At 47.4% G+C, this 18,610-nt stretch overlaps 1 protein-coding gene across 1 annotated transcript in view; it reads right to left on the reverse strand.

Moving 5' to 3' along the window:
- Positions 1-18,610, reverse strand: part of si:dkey-61l1.4 (collagen alpha-1(II) chain) — a 72,760-nt gene that overhangs the window by 3,378 nt on the left and 50,772 nt on the right. Inside the window, exons 33-51 of the mRNA XM_056278936.1 lie at positions 14,339-14,392; positions 13,569-13,622; positions 13,414-13,467; positions 12,244-12,398; positions 12,025-12,078; positions 10,886-10,939; positions 10,008-10,061; positions 9,804-9,857; positions 9,176-9,229; positions 9,034-9,087; positions 8,858-8,879; positions 8,215-8,268; positions 8,093-8,110; positions 7,938-7,991; positions 7,026-7,088; positions 2,881-3,046; positions 2,608-2,714; positions 2,442-2,522; positions 2,151-2,333 (exon numbers count right to left, since the gene is read on the reverse strand). Of these exons, the coding sequence (XP_056134911.1) occupies positions 2,151-2,333; positions 2,442-2,522; positions 2,608-2,714; positions 2,881-3,046; positions 7,026-7,088; positions 7,938-7,991; positions 8,093-8,110; positions 8,215-8,268; positions 8,858-8,879; positions 9,034-9,087; positions 9,176-9,229; positions 9,804-9,857; positions 10,008-10,061; positions 10,886-10,939; positions 12,025-12,078; positions 12,244-12,398; positions 13,414-13,467; positions 13,569-13,622; positions 14,339-14,392 (1,389 nt within the window). The remainder of the gene's footprint in view (positions 1-2,150; positions 2,334-2,441; positions 2,523-2,607; positions 2,715-2,880; positions 3,047-7,025; positions 7,089-7,937; positions 7,992-8,092; positions 8,111-8,214; positions 8,269-8,857; positions 8,880-9,033; positions 9,088-9,175; positions 9,230-9,803; positions 9,858-10,007; positions 10,062-10,885; positions 10,940-12,024; positions 12,079-12,243; positions 12,399-13,413; positions 13,468-13,568; positions 13,623-14,338; positions 14,393-18,610) is intronic.

Raw genomic sequence — 18,610 nt, forward strand, 5'->3', positions numbered from 1 at the left:
GGTCAACTGTCCAAAGTAATGGGGAGTGCAGAAGAGAGGTGAAGAAGAGAGTGCAGGCAGGGTGGAGTGGGTGGAGAAGAGTGTTAGGAGTGATTTGTGACAGAAGGGTACCAGCAAGCGTTATAAAGGGAAGGTTTACAAGATGGTTGCGAGACCAGCTATGTGGTATGGTTTGGAGACAGTGGCACTGATGAAAAGACAGGAGGTGGAGCTGGAGGTGGCAGAGTTGAAGATGCTAAGATTTTCATTGGGAGTGATGAAGCAGGACAGGGTTAGGAATGAGTATATTAGAGGGACAGCTCAGGTTGGACGGTTTGGAGACAAAGCAAGAGAGGCAAGATTGTGTGGAGGAGAGATGCTGGGTATATTGGGAGAAGGATGCTGAATATGGAGCTGCCAGGGAAGAGGAAAAGAGGAAGGCCAAAGAGGAGGTTTATGGATGTGGTGAGGAAGGACATGCAGGTGGCTGGTGTGACAGAGGAAGATGCAGAGGACAGGAAGAGATGGAAACGGATGAGCCACTGTGGTGACCCCTAATGGGAGCAGCCGAAAGTAGTAGTAGTAGTAGTAGTAGTAGTAGTAGTTTTGTGTATATGCATGCAAAGTTGTGCAAGCCACAGTGAGTTAGAAATCCTTGTGGCAAAAGCGTAGTTCTGTTCTTCGCACTCTAAATTCCCATAGGAAACCTCTTGGCCGATGTCCCTTTGGTAGGGACTGTGCATTTCACCCCAACTTTCTGGCAATATGCTGCCCCCTATTTGTTTGGAGTATGAATTCGACAGTTGGCCAATTCTTACATATAGCCCCTCTAGCTATCCACATTTGTTCACACCTGTGTTGAATGCTGAATGCCATTTATTCTTAAGTTACATATGCGTGCCGGTGAACCATCAATTAGCAAGGTAAAACCTCAAAAAGACTATATGAGGACAGCAGCTACAGAGTGTGCTGTGCAAAAAACTAAATAAACCCCCCCCCCCCAAAAATCTATTAGTGGATGCAGATCATGTGCTGCCTTTTTACAGTATGTCATGCTGCTGTAAATAGGTGTGAAAAGAAGAATGTCACACGTTCAGAAATGGAAGTGCTGCTCTTAGAACTGACATAAAGGGATTAAAAACCTTCAACAGAAGGCTTTCATACAGGAATATTAATAGTCTCACCAGCTCCAGTTATGCAAGAGCATAGTGTGCAGGAGTTTTGTCAGTATTAGACACATTTGTTTTACCTTTATTCTTCCTATTTTCATCTGCACTAGCAAATACTCTGATAGTTGTACAAAGTAGTTTTTGAGAAGTGACAAATAGGAAAATAATTATTATCCAGAGTGAGGTCTTATTGGTTTCAATCCATCCATCCATCCATCCATCCATCCATCCATCCATCCACCCATACCAGCTTAATCCAATTTAGAGTTCTGGGGGACTGGGGGTCTATCTCAGCAGGGGACAGATGTCAGGGAGACACCCTGGACAGGTCACCAGTCCATCACAGGACAGACACACACTCATACACCATTCACACCTATGGACAATGTAGAGACTCCAATTCACCTAACACACATCTTTGGACTGTGGAAGGAAAGCCAAGCAAACACGGGGAGAACATGTAAATGCCACACGGATGGACTGGACTCAAACCCAGAACCCTCGTGCTGTGAGACGACAGTGCTAAACCGACGTGTAGCCCTGGTTTCAATTCATTCTATAGGCTATATTTCACATATTTATTTATCTATGCAGTGTTAATAGGCTAGATTTTAAAAAAAATTTTAGGCCTACATATATTTTCTAGTGTTCTGCAATATAAAAACTAGTTTTTCTGTCAGTTAAAAGTTAAATGATTCATGGACTTCTCTGTTTTCGGTGGAACTGTTGTGTGTATTTGCATACGACGGGTCTACGCCGCACTTAAATTTAGATTACAATGCTAAACGAATCAGATCTAAAAGAAAACTGGTGAATGCCACAAGATGTTTTAATGCCCACTTTAGAAAAGGATCTGCTGTGGAATGAGGCCCATCATGCTCGACATAAAGTGTATCATTTCTGCATCACATGCATAGCCCTTCTTGTTAGGAACCGGGTGCCATCTAAGAAAGCATCATCACTATGATAACCGCGTTCATCAGCTCCATCACCGTGACTCACCACGCAGTCTCGTAAAGCTCCCAGGTAACTTTGCCTCCTGCTATCAGCCAGGAACTTGACTTCCCTCTCTCTGAGGCCCTGCCTGCTCCCCGAGTGGCAGGAGTATGTGACGTTCTGGGTGGAGAACCTGCTGTTCAATCTCAGGAACCTCATCTGTACCACGTTCGCTCCAGGATACTCAAACTAGGGGTTGGGCGTGAGGGTCGGAGGGTAAGTAGAGTCAGAGAAAGAAATCATTTTATCTGTGAATTTAATCTAAGAGGGAGAGCCCAGTTTGGATCAGAAACTCACCTGGAAGCCCTCGTCAAATGTACTCAACCAATGGAATGAAATGTTGGTGCTGGAATCTCTCAGCCAAGGCTTTACAGCAACCTGCAGTTTGATATTATTCGTGTGCTATTAAGTTATGAATTTTTTTTGTTATCAACAGATATCAGTAATATTCTCGGTCCTTTACCTGAGGTTGGAGTGGAGTCAAACAGGTTTTGGGCTCTGCTGTGAAGTCACAGTAAGCCAGAATTGCATCGGCAGGGCTACCCTGGTTAGGGTCAATATAATAATTTCCTGGAAAATAATTTGTTTTCATGAGAAACTGGTCTACGTCAAAGTTTGATACAGAAGAGACACTAATGGTCGTATCTATCATTTCTATTGAGGTTAAAACTGACCGAGAATCAGGGGTCTAATTCCATGTGCAAGTAATAGTCAACAATCCAAAGCAGGCTCTCACCATTGGAGTAGTCGGGATGTGCTAGCCACAGCTCCAGGCATGTGCTGGCCGGGTGCTCCTTGGTGCCATCCGGTGGATCGAGGAACCATCGGAGGTCTCTGCGGAGGAAGTCCAAAAGGGTCCGGACCAAGACAAAATTGGGCTTGTCTGATAGGTACATGACATCCTTCAATATTAGACAGAGAACAAAGTGAAGCTTTCAAAGGAGAACTGTATGCATGAATGAAGGATGAATAAATGCGATTAATTCATAGTGCAGTTTTTCTAGCACCGTGGTGCCCCTGAAATAACCTTTTGAATCTCAATGCCTTGTACAACGGCATCTCGTGTAAATGTAGGTATGGCTGTGCCAGGCTTGGGTGGTATCAAAGTATAACGGTATAACAGGGTATTCAGAAATCCCGAAGGTATGACTTTTAATACCATCAAAAATACAGATGCTCTTCTTCTATTAAACTGATAGGGGGAGCAGCTTTGACAAGACCCTCCATCACCACAGTGGCGCGAGCACACACAGTGGTTGTGTATATGCAGGAGGACACCATAGATAGAGGAGGAAAACCCGCTTCAGTGATGGAAATTAAATGAACACATTTACCGTTGTTGTCCAGGGTGGCCCGCAAATACCTCTGCATATGTGCTGAAGTGCAGCATCTGAGCAAATATTCAGCACAGCAGGGGACACAATGACCCCACAACGCTCCCAACTGCAGCCCCATGGTGACCCCACAACGCTTCCAACTGCAGCCCCACGGTGACCCCACAACACTCCCAACTGCAGCCCCACGGTGGCTCCACAATGCCCCAACCTGCAGCCCCACAGTGACACCACAACGCTCCCAACTGCAGCCCCATGGTGGCCCCACAACGCCCCAAACTGCAGCCCCACGGTGACCCCACAATGTGCCCAACTGCAGCCCCACAGTGACCCCACAACACTTCCAACTGCAGCCCCACGGTGACCCTACAACGCTCCCAACTGCAGCCCCACAGTGACTCCACAACGCTCCCAACTGCAGCCCCACGGTGACCCCACAACGCTCCCAACTGCAGCCAGACAAAGTAAATATGCTCGTCTTCTTGGCAAAGACCCTACCGTGTTAGATGTGCCAAACCACATGATGTGCCGTTGATTTGCTTTCTCATATTAGGATACAAACCAGCCGTAGCCCTACTTGTACACTAAGGATTAAAATTTTGATTAACTTATTCAGCTTTTAATTTGTATGGGCGGGGCCTATTTTTCCATCTTTTTTTTTGTTCAGCCAAAATAGTCACACGTGTGTTTAGTAGGCCTGGGCTTAGCCTAAATTATATATTCATTCGATTTGCCATTTGTACCTTAATGGAGCTATATGCAAACTGCCAGTAGGCCTATCAGGTCTACTTATTTAGTTTAAGACCAGCTGAACATGCTACAGGCTTGTCCATAACGGTGTCCATTCTGGTCGTTTAATTTTCATTCTCCTTGGAGAACATGTGTGAACAACATTGTGTATGTGAATAAAGTCATCTGAAACATAGAATTTGCAACTGTTTTTTATTGCTGGAAAATAAAAATCTATCCATCCATCATCCAAGCCGCTTATCCCAATTGGAGTCACGGGACGCTGGAGCCTATCCCAGCAGTCATTGAGCGGCAGGCGGGGAGACACCCTGGACAGGCTGCCAGTCCATCACAGGGCCCACACACACACACACACACACACACACACACACACACACACACACACACACACACACACACACACACACACACACACACACACACACACACACACACACACACACACATACACACACACACTCATACCTAGGGACAATTTAGTATGGCCGATTCACCTGACCTACATGTCTTTGGACTGTGGGAGGAAACCGGAGCACCCGGCGGAAACCCACACAGACACAGGGAGAACATGCAAACTCCACACAGAGGACGACCCCCAAGGTTGGACTACCCTGGGGCTGGAATCCAGAACCTTCTTGCTGTGAGGCGACTGCGCTAACCACTGCGCCACTGTGCCGCCATGGAAAATAACGATATAAAATGAAATTAATTTATTTTAACAGGGAACTTAGCCAACTGAAGAATTATTTGTAGGTAGAAAAGAAACAACTGGCTGGTCATTTCTGCTCTATAGGTCTCCTAGCTAATCAATTAAATATGACTAGATGTGGAACCCTAAAAATATCACCACATATAACTTCATTTTAAGATGACTTCTTCCAACTATGAAATCAGTTTATTAGCCATATGATTTTATTCAACTGCCACTCTGCTGCTGCCACCCCCTGCACATCATCTCCATTCAGCACACTGATGTGTTGGTGTCCACCATGCTGCAACAAGTGTCATAGGGTCCTCCAGCAAGGAATGCCGAATCTATAAGAAAAGCTCTTATTTCCTATTTATTCATTATTCTATGGGCCATAAGTATTTAAACCAAGCAAGACCGGTCTAAGTAGACTAATTGTATATTACAAACACAGCATTGTAGGCTAGACAATGTCACACATGCTACAATGACTTCTACCACCAGCAGCTCAGATTTTACTTTTTTTTTTAACGCAAATACCGTCATATACCATAGAGCCAAGTGATATGTCAGGAAGGTATGAAGGTATTAAAAAATAGATACCATCCAAGCCTAGGCTGTACCCCATCTACAGCATCCACTGTCCTTGTGGATGCATTTCATCTCATCATCAGCCGCTTTTCTGGGGTCGGGTCACGGTGGCAGTTAGCTAAGTAGGGCACTCCAGACATCCCTCTCCCCAGCAATGCCCTCCAGCTCCTCCTGGGGGATCCGAAGGTGTTCCCAGGCCAGACTGGACATGTAGTCCCTCCAGCGAGTTCTGGGTCTACCCCGGGGTCTCCTCCCAGTTGGACGTGCCCAGAAAACCTCCAAAGGAAGGTGCCCAGGAGGCATCCTGATCAGATGCCCGAACTACCTCAACTGGCTCCTTTCGACGCAAAGGAGCAGCGGCTCTACTCCGAGCTCCCTCCGCATGTCCGAGCTCCTCACCCTATCTCTAAGGCTGAGCCCAGACACCCTACGGAGGAAACTCATTTCAGCCGCTTGTATCTGTGATCTCACCCTTTCAGTCACTACCCAAAGCTCATCACCATAGGTGAGGGTTGGAACGAAGATTGACTGGTAAATTGAGAGCTTTGCCTTCCGGCTCAGCTCCCTCTTCACCACAACGGTCCAGTACAATGTCTGCATTACTGCTGATACTGCACCAATCTGCCTGTCAATCTCCCGCTCCATCCTACCCTCACTCGTGAACAAGACCTCAAGATACTCGAACTCCTTCACTTGAAGCAACAACTCATCCCCAACCCGGAGGGAGGAATCCACCATTTTGCGGTAGAGAACCATGGCCTCAGACTTGAAGGTGCCGACTCTCATCCTGGCCATTTCACACTCAGCTGCAAACCATCCCAGTGTGCGCTGGAGGTTGTGTTCATTTGAAGCCAACAGAAGCTCATCATCTGCGAAGAGCAGAGATGCAATGCTGAGGTTCCCAAAATGGACACACCTCAGAATTGTGGACGCTGCCTACTTTTTTTTCCCATTAGGCATTCTGTTTCTATCAGCTGAGATTCGAACCAGGGGCGTTTGGGGCTGGCTCTCTACCACTGGGCCATCCTCTACCACCCATAATGTTCACATTCAAGGCAAGTAACATATTTGAAGTGAGAGAGAGGGATCAGCTCCAGTGTCTTGGTTAAGTACAAAAAGACAGGGCATATGGCTGATGATGGACACCCTTAACATAGTAAAAGATTTTTTAACCTTTTATTTATCCAGAAAGCATCAACAATTCATGCAAGCTCTTTTACAATAACACTCTACTTCACATTCACACAGTTGCACATATTTGTAATTGGGAGCTACACAGACAACCTGAGTCTTTCACTGCTGGTCACGAAGTAGTAAGCAGCACTGCCTGGCTCAAAGGCAACCTTATATAGCAGTTGTCAAGAGAGGGAGGTGGCTACTCATTCATTTTCATCTAGCCACTTTGTCCCTGCTTGGTTGTGAACAGACGAGACTTTCAGTCACAAGCTCACTTATCTCATTTTAGGGCTGTTGTCACCCTGGCGGGGTGGTCTCATGAACACACCTTGAAATACTTACCTTCAGCTGAGACAGTGTAAGGTTCAGCGATGGTCCTGGTGGCCCAGGTTGTCCAGGAGGACCCTGCCAAAAATGTTTTATCTTGGTAAGACAGTTTATTCATTTCATACCTTGTTGTATCTAAATAGCCACAACTTGCTACAATTTCCCTCATTTCCCTTGTTCCAAAGGTATTTTCAGTATCACATTAATTTAAGCCACATTATGTTGAAACAAAGTATCTATCTGCCTTATCTAAAGACTTTACTTGTTTCCAAGACATTCTTGACACCAACTACGAGCGAAACTATGTTAAACCTGTGGCAATTTTTTTCGCCATTGTTTTTTTGTTTTGTTGGATTTCCCCCCCTTTTTTTCTCCCCCATCGTATCCAGCCAATTACCCCACTCTTCTGAGCCATCCCAGTCACTGCTCCACCCACTCTGCCGATCTGGGGAGGGCTGCAGACTACCACATGTCTCCTCCCATACATGTGGAGTCACCAGCCGCTTCTTTTCACCCGACAGTGAGGAGTTTCACCAGGGGGACGTAGCGCGTGGGAGGATCACGCTATTCCCCCCAGTTCCCCCTCCCCCCCGGAGAGGTGCCCTGACCGACCGCGCAAGTGCAGGGACATCCGGTTTCCCACCCGCAGACACAGCCAATTGTGTCTGTAGGGACACCTGACCAAGGCGGAGGTAACACGGGGATTCAAACCGCCGATCCCCATGTTGGCAGGCAACGGAATAGACCGCCGCACCACCTGGACGTCCCACCATTGTCTTTTAACTAAACACTAAACTGAAAATACTGAACTGAATACACAAGGAAATGATTTTAAGGTGAGTGTGGTTAATGTAATTCAAATGTATATTTGTAGTAAAAACTTGCATTGTCAAGTCTAGAGTTCAATAAGTGGACATGTGCACTCACAGGTAAGCCCTTCTCTCCAACATGGCCTGGCGGTCCAGGAAATCCTTTTAGGCCCTGGTTATCACCAACAGCATTTGATTTGCAAATGAGGAAACGGTGCTTCCAGTCAAACAAGCGCCACATCATGCACACACACTCAGGCTTTACAAGCTTACCTTCTGCCCAAACAAACCCTGGCAATAAAGAGAAAAAACATGACGTTAGAGTGATGCTGATGTCAGCGACAGCTGTAGTGAAGTAATAAAATGGATGATGATATTCTGCACAGACGACTTACAGGAAGCCCGGGTAGGCCTGGAGTACCTCGTCTCCCAGTTGGACCAATATCACCCTAAAGGGGATACAGCAAACGAATGCCATGATTCATATAACTACTATTAACCAAATAATTTTCATATGTGAAACAAGTTTTTTTTAAATTTATTTCTAATTTCTCCCAATTTAGTGGCCAATCGATCCCTATTTTAATTCAAACACCCACCCTCGTACTGCATGCGTTCGCCAACTGCATCTCTCCAGCCGGCAGTCTCGAAGGAGACGCCTCGCCACTTTCGTGACAAGGCGACTCCAGGCCGAACCACTGCTTTTTCCGACACACACAGAGACGCATTCATGTGACGAACACAAGCCGACTCCGCCCCCCTCCCGAAGACAGTGTTGCCAATTATTGCTGCTTCATCGAGTCCGGCCATAGTCGGATCTGACGAGACCGAGGCGCGAACCCCGGTCCCCAGTGGGCAACTGCATCGACACAAAGCCGATGCTTAGACCGCTACACCACCGTGAACCCCTTTAAATCTTATTTTGAATAACAACTTGGAGGAACAGACTGAACAGCACTATAGAGGACAGATAAAATGGACGCTCTCTTGCAAGCTGTTAGTTCACCTGCTCTCCCTTTGGTCCAGTTCTTTCCGTACCCCCAGTCGGGCCTTGTTCCCCCTGAAAGAGTGAGAGGTTAGACCGATTCAGCATCTGTCAGAGTGTCACGCCACTGTGTCCACCGGCGAATGCAGAGTTGACCTGAGGATAAACTCAATAAACCCGGAGACACGTGGGTCTGAGCTGTGCTGCAAATCAGATGCGAGTGTGTTACCTTAAAGCCCTGTCCACCACGAGGCCCCGGTGGTCCAAGCGTTCCAGCGTCCCCCTGCAAAGTGGCACAGAGGAAGGTTACTCTGTGAAATGTCTTCTTGTCTGTGAAATCAAGCTGGAGTGGAATCGGTCTCAAAACGTACCTGCGAGCCCGCTCCGCCCATTTCACCTTTTTCGCCACGTAGGCCGGCAGCACCCTTTCAAGAGAGATTGTAATGGAGAAGACATGATGAGTTTTATCTCTTCTTCTCCTGACAGACAAGAGAATACATTTCTTTTCTTTTTTTTGGACCCCCCCCCCTTTTCTCCCCAGTTGTACTTGGCCAATTACCCAACTCTTCCGAGTCGTCCCGGTCTCTGCTCCACCCCCTCTGCCGATCCGGGGAGGGCTGCAGACTACCACATGCCTCCTCCGATACATGTGGAGTCACCAGCCACTTCTTTTCACCTGACAGTGAGGAGTTTCACCAGGGGGATGCAGCGCGTGGAAGAATCATGCTATTCCCCCCAGTCCCCCCTCCCCCCCGAGCAGGCGCCCCGACTGACCAGAGGAGGCGCTAGTGCGGCGACCAGGATACATACCCATATCCGGCTTCCCACCCGCAGACACGGCCAATTGTGTCTGCAGGGACACCCAACCAAGGTAACACGGGGATTCAAACCGGCAATCTCCGTGTTGGTAGGCAACAGAATAGACCGCTACGCTGCCCGGACACACAGAACACGATATTTCTAAAACTGCGATGATATGAATGGCTAAACATAACTTACATAAGCACCTTGTCTTCCTGGAGGACCAAATGGACCAATCGGTCCCTTTCCCCCCTGCAGGTCAGGAAACAAAAATCACATAAGGGCTGCTGTGATATCCTTCTCATATAAAAAGGATTGTAAGAGCTGAGAGACATTAGCATCGTGGCATGTAATGGCTGTTCAGAACCACGCCACCTTATGACATCATCAGCCCAAACTGACCTTTTCCCCTCGATGTCCTCTGAAGCCTCCATTTCCAGCTTTTCCTCTCTTCCCCTTTACATGGGGACAAAATCAGATGTTAGCATCACATCAAGCTCCTATTCAGCTGAGAAGTGCATGTTGTGTTCCTACCTTCTGTCCAGTTCCTCCCTCTCTGCCCAGACCTCCACTTTGACCGGCCTCGCCCTGAAACGTGAGGTACAGACCGATCCGACTTATTTCTCATCAGAATGAGAGGTGTGTTTCTGGTGTCGTGAAAGACTCAATCCAAATTTCAGCTGGGGTCTTTTCTACTTGAATTTAGGGTTACAATTTATGTGCTGAGCATTAATTTGTGGTATGAAAACTACACAAAATCCATTATCTGGGCTTTAACTGCACATTCTTAAACTCCCTGAAGTGAAATAGAGTTAATTTTTGGAGATGAGGTTTTCAGTTGGGTCAGAAACTTGGCCAATTACCCCACTCTTCCGAGCCGTGCCGGTCGCTTGCCCCACCCCCTCTGCCGATCTGGGGAGGGCTGCAGACTACCACATGCCTCCTCCCATACATGTGGAGTCGCCAGCCGCTTCTTTTCACCTGACAGTGAGGAGTTTTGCCAGGGGGACATAGCGCATGGAAGAATCACGCTATTCCCCCCAGTTCCCCCTCCCCCCCGAACAGGCGCCCCGACGGACCAGAGGAGGCGCTAGTGCAGCGACCAGGACACATACCCACATCCGGCTTCCTGCCCGCAGACACGGCCAATTGTGTCTTTAGGGGCGCCCGACCAAACCGAGGGTAACACGGGGATTCGAACTTGCGATTCCCATGTTGGTAATCAGAAAATATTTATGAGGGATAGTTAGACAAATAGATGAACAGAAGAATAATCTGACCTTTTGACCTTTTTGTCCTTTTCTTCCCTCGGGCCCAGGTCCACCTTTTGGCCCCTAGAGAATACAAGGGCACTTCATGTCAAGACGTTTAGAAAGGACAAACACACATAATTTGTAAGTAAAAGTTTGTGTGCTAGTGTACGTCCTGATACAATAGCAGGCATCACTGACCAGTAGTCCTGGAGGGCCAGCAATCCCTTGGGGTCCCATCTCACCTGCAGTCCCCTGACAGATGAAATAATAACTGAATAATAACCGGAATTGCCTGCCATTATGTGGAGTTACACTTACAAGGAGTTAAATTCTGATATGGCGAGGAATAAATAGCCAGTTCAGCTGCATGTGATTAATATCGGTTTTGTTTTAAGCTGGTAGAATTTGTTTGATTTAAATTTTTTTTAAAAAAGATTAAGATTTGTCTCATTTCAAATTTCCCGTTTGAGGCCTAGGGAATCAAGATCATCACTCTTAAATCTCAGTTCATCTGGACACAACCTTTAGAGAAACGTTTCCTCACTCATCTAAGTGACCTCTTCAGGCCCTGACACACCAGGCCGACCAACCGTCGGCCAATGTCAGGCCATGGGTGAGCGTCTGTCACCCTAGTTTTTGCGGTGTATCCCGCACCATCGGCACTAGTTGGACCCCTGTCGGCAGCTTTTCAGTCAATCCTGCATGCTGAATCGGCGCAGTTCGTCGGTGAGAGAGATCACTCTGATTGACTGTTCAGCTTAGTGAATCAGTGCTAAGCTAGCGAATCAGGGCCTTCAGCTACAGTCTCTGCAGTGTTCAAGTGCTACTTTTTGGCGCAGATGGCAGGCGACGTGAGGCGACGCAACAGTTGGCCTTCGTCGCCGCTAGTCGGTTTGCTGTGTCTGGGCCCTTCAGTCTCAACTGACTGCAGGTATCCCACCCTTATAGACAATACAGTGACATAACGACCAAAACCAACGATCGGTTTCATATGCAAATTACCGTGACCATTAACTAGAGTTACAATAACCATGTGTACTATTTACAGAGGATTTGGGATCACAATCACAGCATTGCAACTATTCTTAAATCTGTGTAACGCGTTGTACAGCCCTATTTTTCATGCGGTTTTGTCTGCTTTTGGAGTAAGAAAGTATGAGTCTTACTTCTGATCCCGGCAACCCTGTCGGTCCTCTGTCACCTGACAGACCCTCAGGACCCTGGATGAAGGACAGGGAGCTTCAGAATGAACAGGCATTTATCATGTAATTCAGCTGGTCTGAAGACTTTCAGTGTGCGGTAGCGTGTTGAGAGATGCTGTAACAAAACAACTCGTCCCTTAACCAGCACGAGACAAACATGTCTGTACAGATGCGCTACAATACCATGTACTCGTAAAGATGTCTTTTTGAAACTGATGGGCTCCTCTCACCGTCATTCCTGACTCCCCTTTCTCTCCAGGATCTCCTCCAGACCCTACTGGTCCAGCAAAACCCTTCAGACCGACATCACCGAGTCTTCCCATGGTTCCTGCTGATCCCTGGGAAATAAAAGTATATTTCAAATATAAAATATAAATTGTTCGATAATCTACATGGGAAACACGCTTCCCACTCGGTTGCCACTGTTTTAGTCCTTTTTTTTGGGCGGGGGGGGGGGGATTTTCACCCTCCGGCCAATAACCCCACTCTTCTGAGCCGTCCCGGTTGCTGCTCCAACCCCTCTGCCGATCCGGGGAGGGCTGCAGACTACCACATGCCTCCTCCCATACATGTGGAGTCTCCAGCTGCTTCTTTTCACCTGACAGTGAGGAGTTTCGTCAGTGGGACGTAGCGCGTGGGAGGATCACGCTATTCCCCCCCAGTTCCCCCTTCCCACTGAACAGATGCCATGACCGACCAGAGGAGGCGCTAATGCAGCGATAAGGACACATACCCACATCTGGCTTCCCACCCGCAGACACGTCTAATTGTGTCTGTAGGGTTGCCCTACCAAGCTGGAGGTAACACAGGGATTCGAACTGGCGATCCTCGTGTTGATAGGCAGTGGAACAGACCGCTACGCTAGCACCGTCTTACACAGTTGTAATTGTAAGTCTTCTAAATATCCATGCAAATATTGCTCCTTAATATCCCTATCAGGGATACATTGCTTTGTGTTAGGTTATGATAGTTCCATCGATGGCTTTTGCACCGCTTGTTGTTCTGTATGTCTACTGAGAAACACTGTAGTTTTTCCTATCTGGTATTACATAGTTATAAATAAATAAACGTGTCAATGCTGTTATCATCAAGCCAGCTGTTGTATATGATGTGCACCATATCATGTTGTGCTTCTTTGTTTTGGGTTGGCATTGTTTGACTTGCTAGAGGGAAGATTTTACTGCTGTATCAACGTTACTGACTTGTTTTGCGCATGTTCACTGTTGTTTGTGTTTTTTATTACCCTGTCCCAGGGCCAGGGGGCATCATTTTTTTCTGTCTGTCTGTTAGCAACTTGTGGGCAAGCTCACTTTCCCCTCATACAATAAATGGTATTGGTTTGCATCTGCTCACCTTATGCCCCAGTTTTCCCACGTCACCTTTAGGACCTCTTGTCCCGGTCAGCCCCTTTCACCAGGCAGAACACAGCAAGGAGAGGATTGAGTAAGCATGGCTGCTACAAGGACACCACTTGTGGTTCATGACTGTTGTAAATAGCAGTGTTCTACCTTTGGACCTGAAGTCCCAGAGATCCCAGTCAAACCAGCAGGACCAGTTTCACCCTGCAAAGAGGACAGCTTATTACAGAAGTGGCTTATACGATATCCCTGCTGTTGAAAATTCCTGTTTCTTAAAAAATATAAAATAAATCAAATTTAAAGAATATAAATAAAGAAACTTTCAGATTCACAACCATTTTTCCCCCCCCCTTTCTCCCAATTGTACTTGGTCAATTACCCCACTCTTCCGAGCCGTCCCAGTCGCTGCTCCACCCCCTCTGCTGATCCGGGGAGGGCTGCAGACTACCACACGCCTCCTCCGATACACGTGGAGTCGCCAGCCGCTTCTTTTCACCTGAGAGTGAGGCGTTTCGCCAGGGGGATGTAGCGCGTGGGAGGGTCACGCTATTCCAGAGGAGGCGCTAGTGCAGCGACCAAGACACATACTCTTAGCCAGCTTCCCACCCGCAGACACGGCCAATTGTCTGGGACGCCTGACCAAGCTGGAGGTAACACAGGGATTCGAACCGCCGATCACCATGTTGATAGGCAACAGAATACACTGCTACGCTACGCTACCCGGACGCCCCCCTCTTTTCCTCTTTTAAAATTGCATCATGGGTATATTAATATTTTTATGGCCACTACAGTGATGAAACTTGCTCCTCACACAAACTTTGCATAGTAAAAGCATGAAGCACAACAAAGGATTTTAAGTTTGAGTAGGTTATTTCTTTATAACAGCGGAGCTACACAGGAAATATCTTGAGCTACAGTACCTTTTGTCCCAGTGCTCCATCAGGCCCGGGCATTCCAGACAGACCAGGAAAGCCCTAGAAATACCGATACAAGCTCAATGCAAACTGTTGTTAGGGCAATTGAAGAAACTAAATGGACACATTTTGAACCCTATCATTAAAAACTAATGGGTGGCATGTTACTCCACAAAATGGGCAACTTTATTCCACAAAATGGTAAACATTTTATTGACTGGCTTCTCTACATTTAGAAACAAGACTAGGCCAAAATCTAGTATAAGTCTGGACTGTGTATGGTCAGTGTTCGAAATTGTGGCCAATTTGTTGCAGGGACAGCCAGTGGTCGTGTGTATGATGTGAATTCCTGGATATGAAATGTTCATTTGCATTGTTCTGCAGTGGTCCCAGTAATATTTGTTGTTAAAGTGTACTGACGTAGCATAGCACATGACATGGTAAACTACGTTTGAGTACAAAAGAGGCTATAAATGCAGTTGCAAGATCAAGACTTTCCATTCATATCTTGGGATGTTTGATTTGAAAGAGAACTTGATTTAATTGGAAATATATGTATTCTAATTATGTTAACTCCCCCTCCTCTTTCATCTGGTTCTACCTGTGGAGGTCTCTCGTTTTTCTAAGACTCGCTCTGACAGGCAAATTCACAAACAATGGATTGCGGCCGCTGATGGCATTTGTCACGTGTCTCTCAGTTCAGTTCAGTCAGTCATTTTCCTTGTTATGATGTCTCCCAATTTAGGTCAGTCATCTATTTTCATTGTTATGATGTCTCACTGTTCAGTCCAGTCAGTAATTTTACTATGTCTCCTGGGTTAGTTCAGTCAGTTATTTTTGGCAGTCATTGTCTCCCACAGTCTCAGTCATTCTCCCAATTCAGTCATAACCTCAATCATTGTCTGTTGTTTTTGCTAATTTTTTTTGGAAGTACTCACCTGTGTTGTCATGTCAGTTCTTGCCCCTTGTTTTGTGATCATTCAACCCCATGTATGCCACACCTGTTCCCCATTCCCTGATTGGCTCCAGCACATATCCTTCCCTGGATTCCCCGTTCCTTTGTCAGATTGTCCTGTATGTACAGCCAAGCTATCCAGTGTTCATTTACTCTCGTTCTACCAGTCTACCCATGTCTGAAGTCTTCTGCCTGTTTCCTGGACCTTGGTTCTCTTGCCTGCCCCTCATCAGATCTGTTCGCCCGTTTGGACTGAAAACCCTGGTAACTAGAACTTGGGTTTTGAGCCTGTTTTGCCTGTCTGCCTGCCCCTTGTCTATCTGGTTGCCTGTCGGACTGATTTCCTGTGTACTGACCCCTGCCTGCCCTTGACCATTAAACTGTTATTGTAACCTCCCTCTCTGTGACTCGTGTGTTTGTGTTCTCATCTGCCAGTTTTCCCAGGAAGCGTTACAGCACAATCTGGCCAAACATGAATCCAGCCGACTTGGATTCTTATCTGAAAAGGCTGGTGGTGCATGCCAGAGCCCTTTCACGCGATTACCAGCAATTAGCCTCCATAGTGGAAGCACTGCAGTCTACCGGTCCCGAGCCAGTTCCAGCTCCAAACCCATTCTGGGGAACCACCTGACCCTGGGAGGTCCTCGTAGCATCAGCCAGACTCCCAGCTTTTGTGGCAGGAAAACCAGTGGTTCAGCAGGCCGTGCTGAAACCAGACCAGTCTGTTCCAGAGCCCCTCCTGTCTGTACCTGCCAGCCTCCAGAACCACCGCAGCCCCGCCCCTCAGTGTGCTGACAGCCCTGCGCCACAGAGTCTTTGCTGCTCAGCATGACAGAGTCTCCCCTACCCAGCACTAGAGTTTCTGCTGCCCAGCACTACTACTGAGGTCCAACCTGTCCCCAGGGAAAACGTGGTCACCAGCAGTCTTCACTGCTGCCATTACTGAGGTCCAGCCTGTTCCTGCACCTGAGTCGTTGGGCATCTCTGTCAATGCCCAACCTGTTGCTGTTACTGAGCATTGGCTGTCCCTGCTGACCCAGCCTGTTCCTTTTCCTGAGTGGTCGGCTATCCCTGCCGACGCCCATCCTGTTTCCGTTTCAGAGCCATCGGCTGACCCCACCGACCGATCCCTGGCCTGTTCTCGAGCTGCTGGCTGCCTTTGCAGATGCCTAGCTTGGTCCCAAGTTATCGGCCCCCGAGCCGTCGGCCGCCCTTGCCAGACGCCCAGCCTGGTCCCAAGCCATCTGCTGCACTTGTTGATGCCCAGCCTGGTCCTGAGCCATTGGCTGCACTTGCCGACATCTTGCCTGACCCCCAGTAGTTGACCGTCTTTGCCAACGCCCTGCCAGTTCTCCAGCAGGTTGAGATGGTGGATTTGTGCTAAGAACAAAGTAGGCAGGTTCAACATCCTCCTTGATGTCATCAAGTATAGCAAGAATTGTTTGACCTAGTAGAATGTATCTGTGAATGATTTCGGTCTCAAGTCAATTCAGAAAGTGATATTCTCCTGCAAAATATCTGCTCATGACCACACCTGGCATGACAAGGCCTTCACCTGGCTACGATCACTGCTGCCATGATCACTGGAAAGGCTGGGTGTCAGTTACCACCAACTCTATGAAGATGCTAATAATAATCACTCAAACTTCATGTGGCTATTAGCGCCGGTGTTTGTGAATTGGACTTTTTTGTTTTTGCAATGAGGCTCATTTGCATAGGAAGTGGCCAATTTTGAGCCATGTATGCATATTAATTCATTTAAATACCTGTAAATAGCACTGGAGCACCAAGACGCTATTTGCTTGGCAGCACAGTTAGGGGTGCACTTCCCCCTTTGCGGGTGCTTTGAGAATTACATGGTTTCTTTGTCTTATTGTTGCAGGTTTAGCAGGCGCAAAAGCCGTGCAGTCCTTTTTGTGAATTTGCCAGTGAGTGTTTTGTCTGAGCGATTGTTATTTGGGGTGCTGTGCGCTCTCCCTCACGCCTCTCGGCGCTCGGTTGGTCGGCCGAACAATGACGTTGTTGGTCACCTGATCCGGTGGCCCAATCATGTCAAACTGATCACCCAGTTTGTCAGTCAGTCAGTCAGTCAGTCAGTCAGTCAGTCAGGGACATTTGCATTTGTAGGGCTGGCCCGCTGGCCGGTCCAGCCAAAAAAAAAAAAAGAGTGGTGAAATTCAAAGAATATTCAGTTTATTTATTTGCTGTATTTTTCTTCAAGATGAAACTACAGATCGCTTGTGTGTCTGTCATAGGGTCCATTACAGCTAAGATATCCTTATGGTGAGGCTTACCTGTAGTCCCAACAAGCCCGATATTCCAGTTTTTCCCATCGAGCCCACTTGGCCCTGAGGAAAAGTCACATTTAACAGCAGTATGAAGCCAGCCAGTTTCATGGGATTGCATGCACCATAAGTAAATCAGCAAATAAACACAAATAAACAGATGGACACAGACAGGCAGGCAATCACATAATCCAAACAGAATCACCATCAGTCCTGCATAGCCTTTCTCTCCTTTTAACCCTCTTGGTCCTCGGTTGCCTTGGCTCCCCGGGGGCCCATCTGAACCAGACACTCCAAAATGTCCTACACCCCCCTGCAATTAAAAAGAATTTCATCTGAACAACGTGCATGATTAAATAAAAACCAAACTCCACAAATCTAATAACCTAAGCCTCGCCATGACTGCGTGTTAACAGCCAGGTTCATACAAGCAGCATTACAAAAAAAGCCCTCCAGCGTGCTGTGGAAACAGCACAGGACATTTGTGGCACTGAGCTGCCTTCACTAGAACATATTCACAGCACTCGCTGTGTGAGGAGGACTAAGAACATCTTAAAGACATTACACACCCTGGACACCATCTGGTTCAGCCCCTCCCATCAGTTAGGAGGTGCTTCAGACCAACCCACACATGCACAAAGAGACTGAAAAACAGCTTTTTTCCAAAAGCTGTGGCACTAATGAACTCAGACATCTCCTCAGTCTGACAAGACTGATGTGCTGCCACCATTGGGCACGTGCAATATTTGCATATATTAACTCACATGTCACTGTAAGCCACTTCATATCTGTCCACTGCACCTTTACTGCATTTTTGCTGATAATGTTTTTTGCCCCTTGTAAGTTGTATTTTATCATTAACTACTGTATTTTATATTTTATGCTGTGGGCAGCACAGTGGCGCAGTGGTTAGCGCAGTCGCCTCACAGCAAGAAGGTCCTGGGTTCGAGCCCTGGGGTAGTCCAACCTTGGGGGTCGTCCCGGGTCGTCCTCTGTGTGGAGTTTGCACGTTCTCCCCGTGTGTGCGTGGGTTTCCTC

Source organism: Lampris incognitus, chromosome 1 (genome assembly GCF_029633865.1).
Source record: "Lampris incognitus isolate fLamInc1 chromosome 1, fLamInc1.hap2, whole genome shotgun sequence".
NCBI classification, from domain to species: Eukaryota; Metazoa; Chordata; class Actinopteri; order Lampriformes; family Lampridae; genus Lampris; species Lampris incognitus.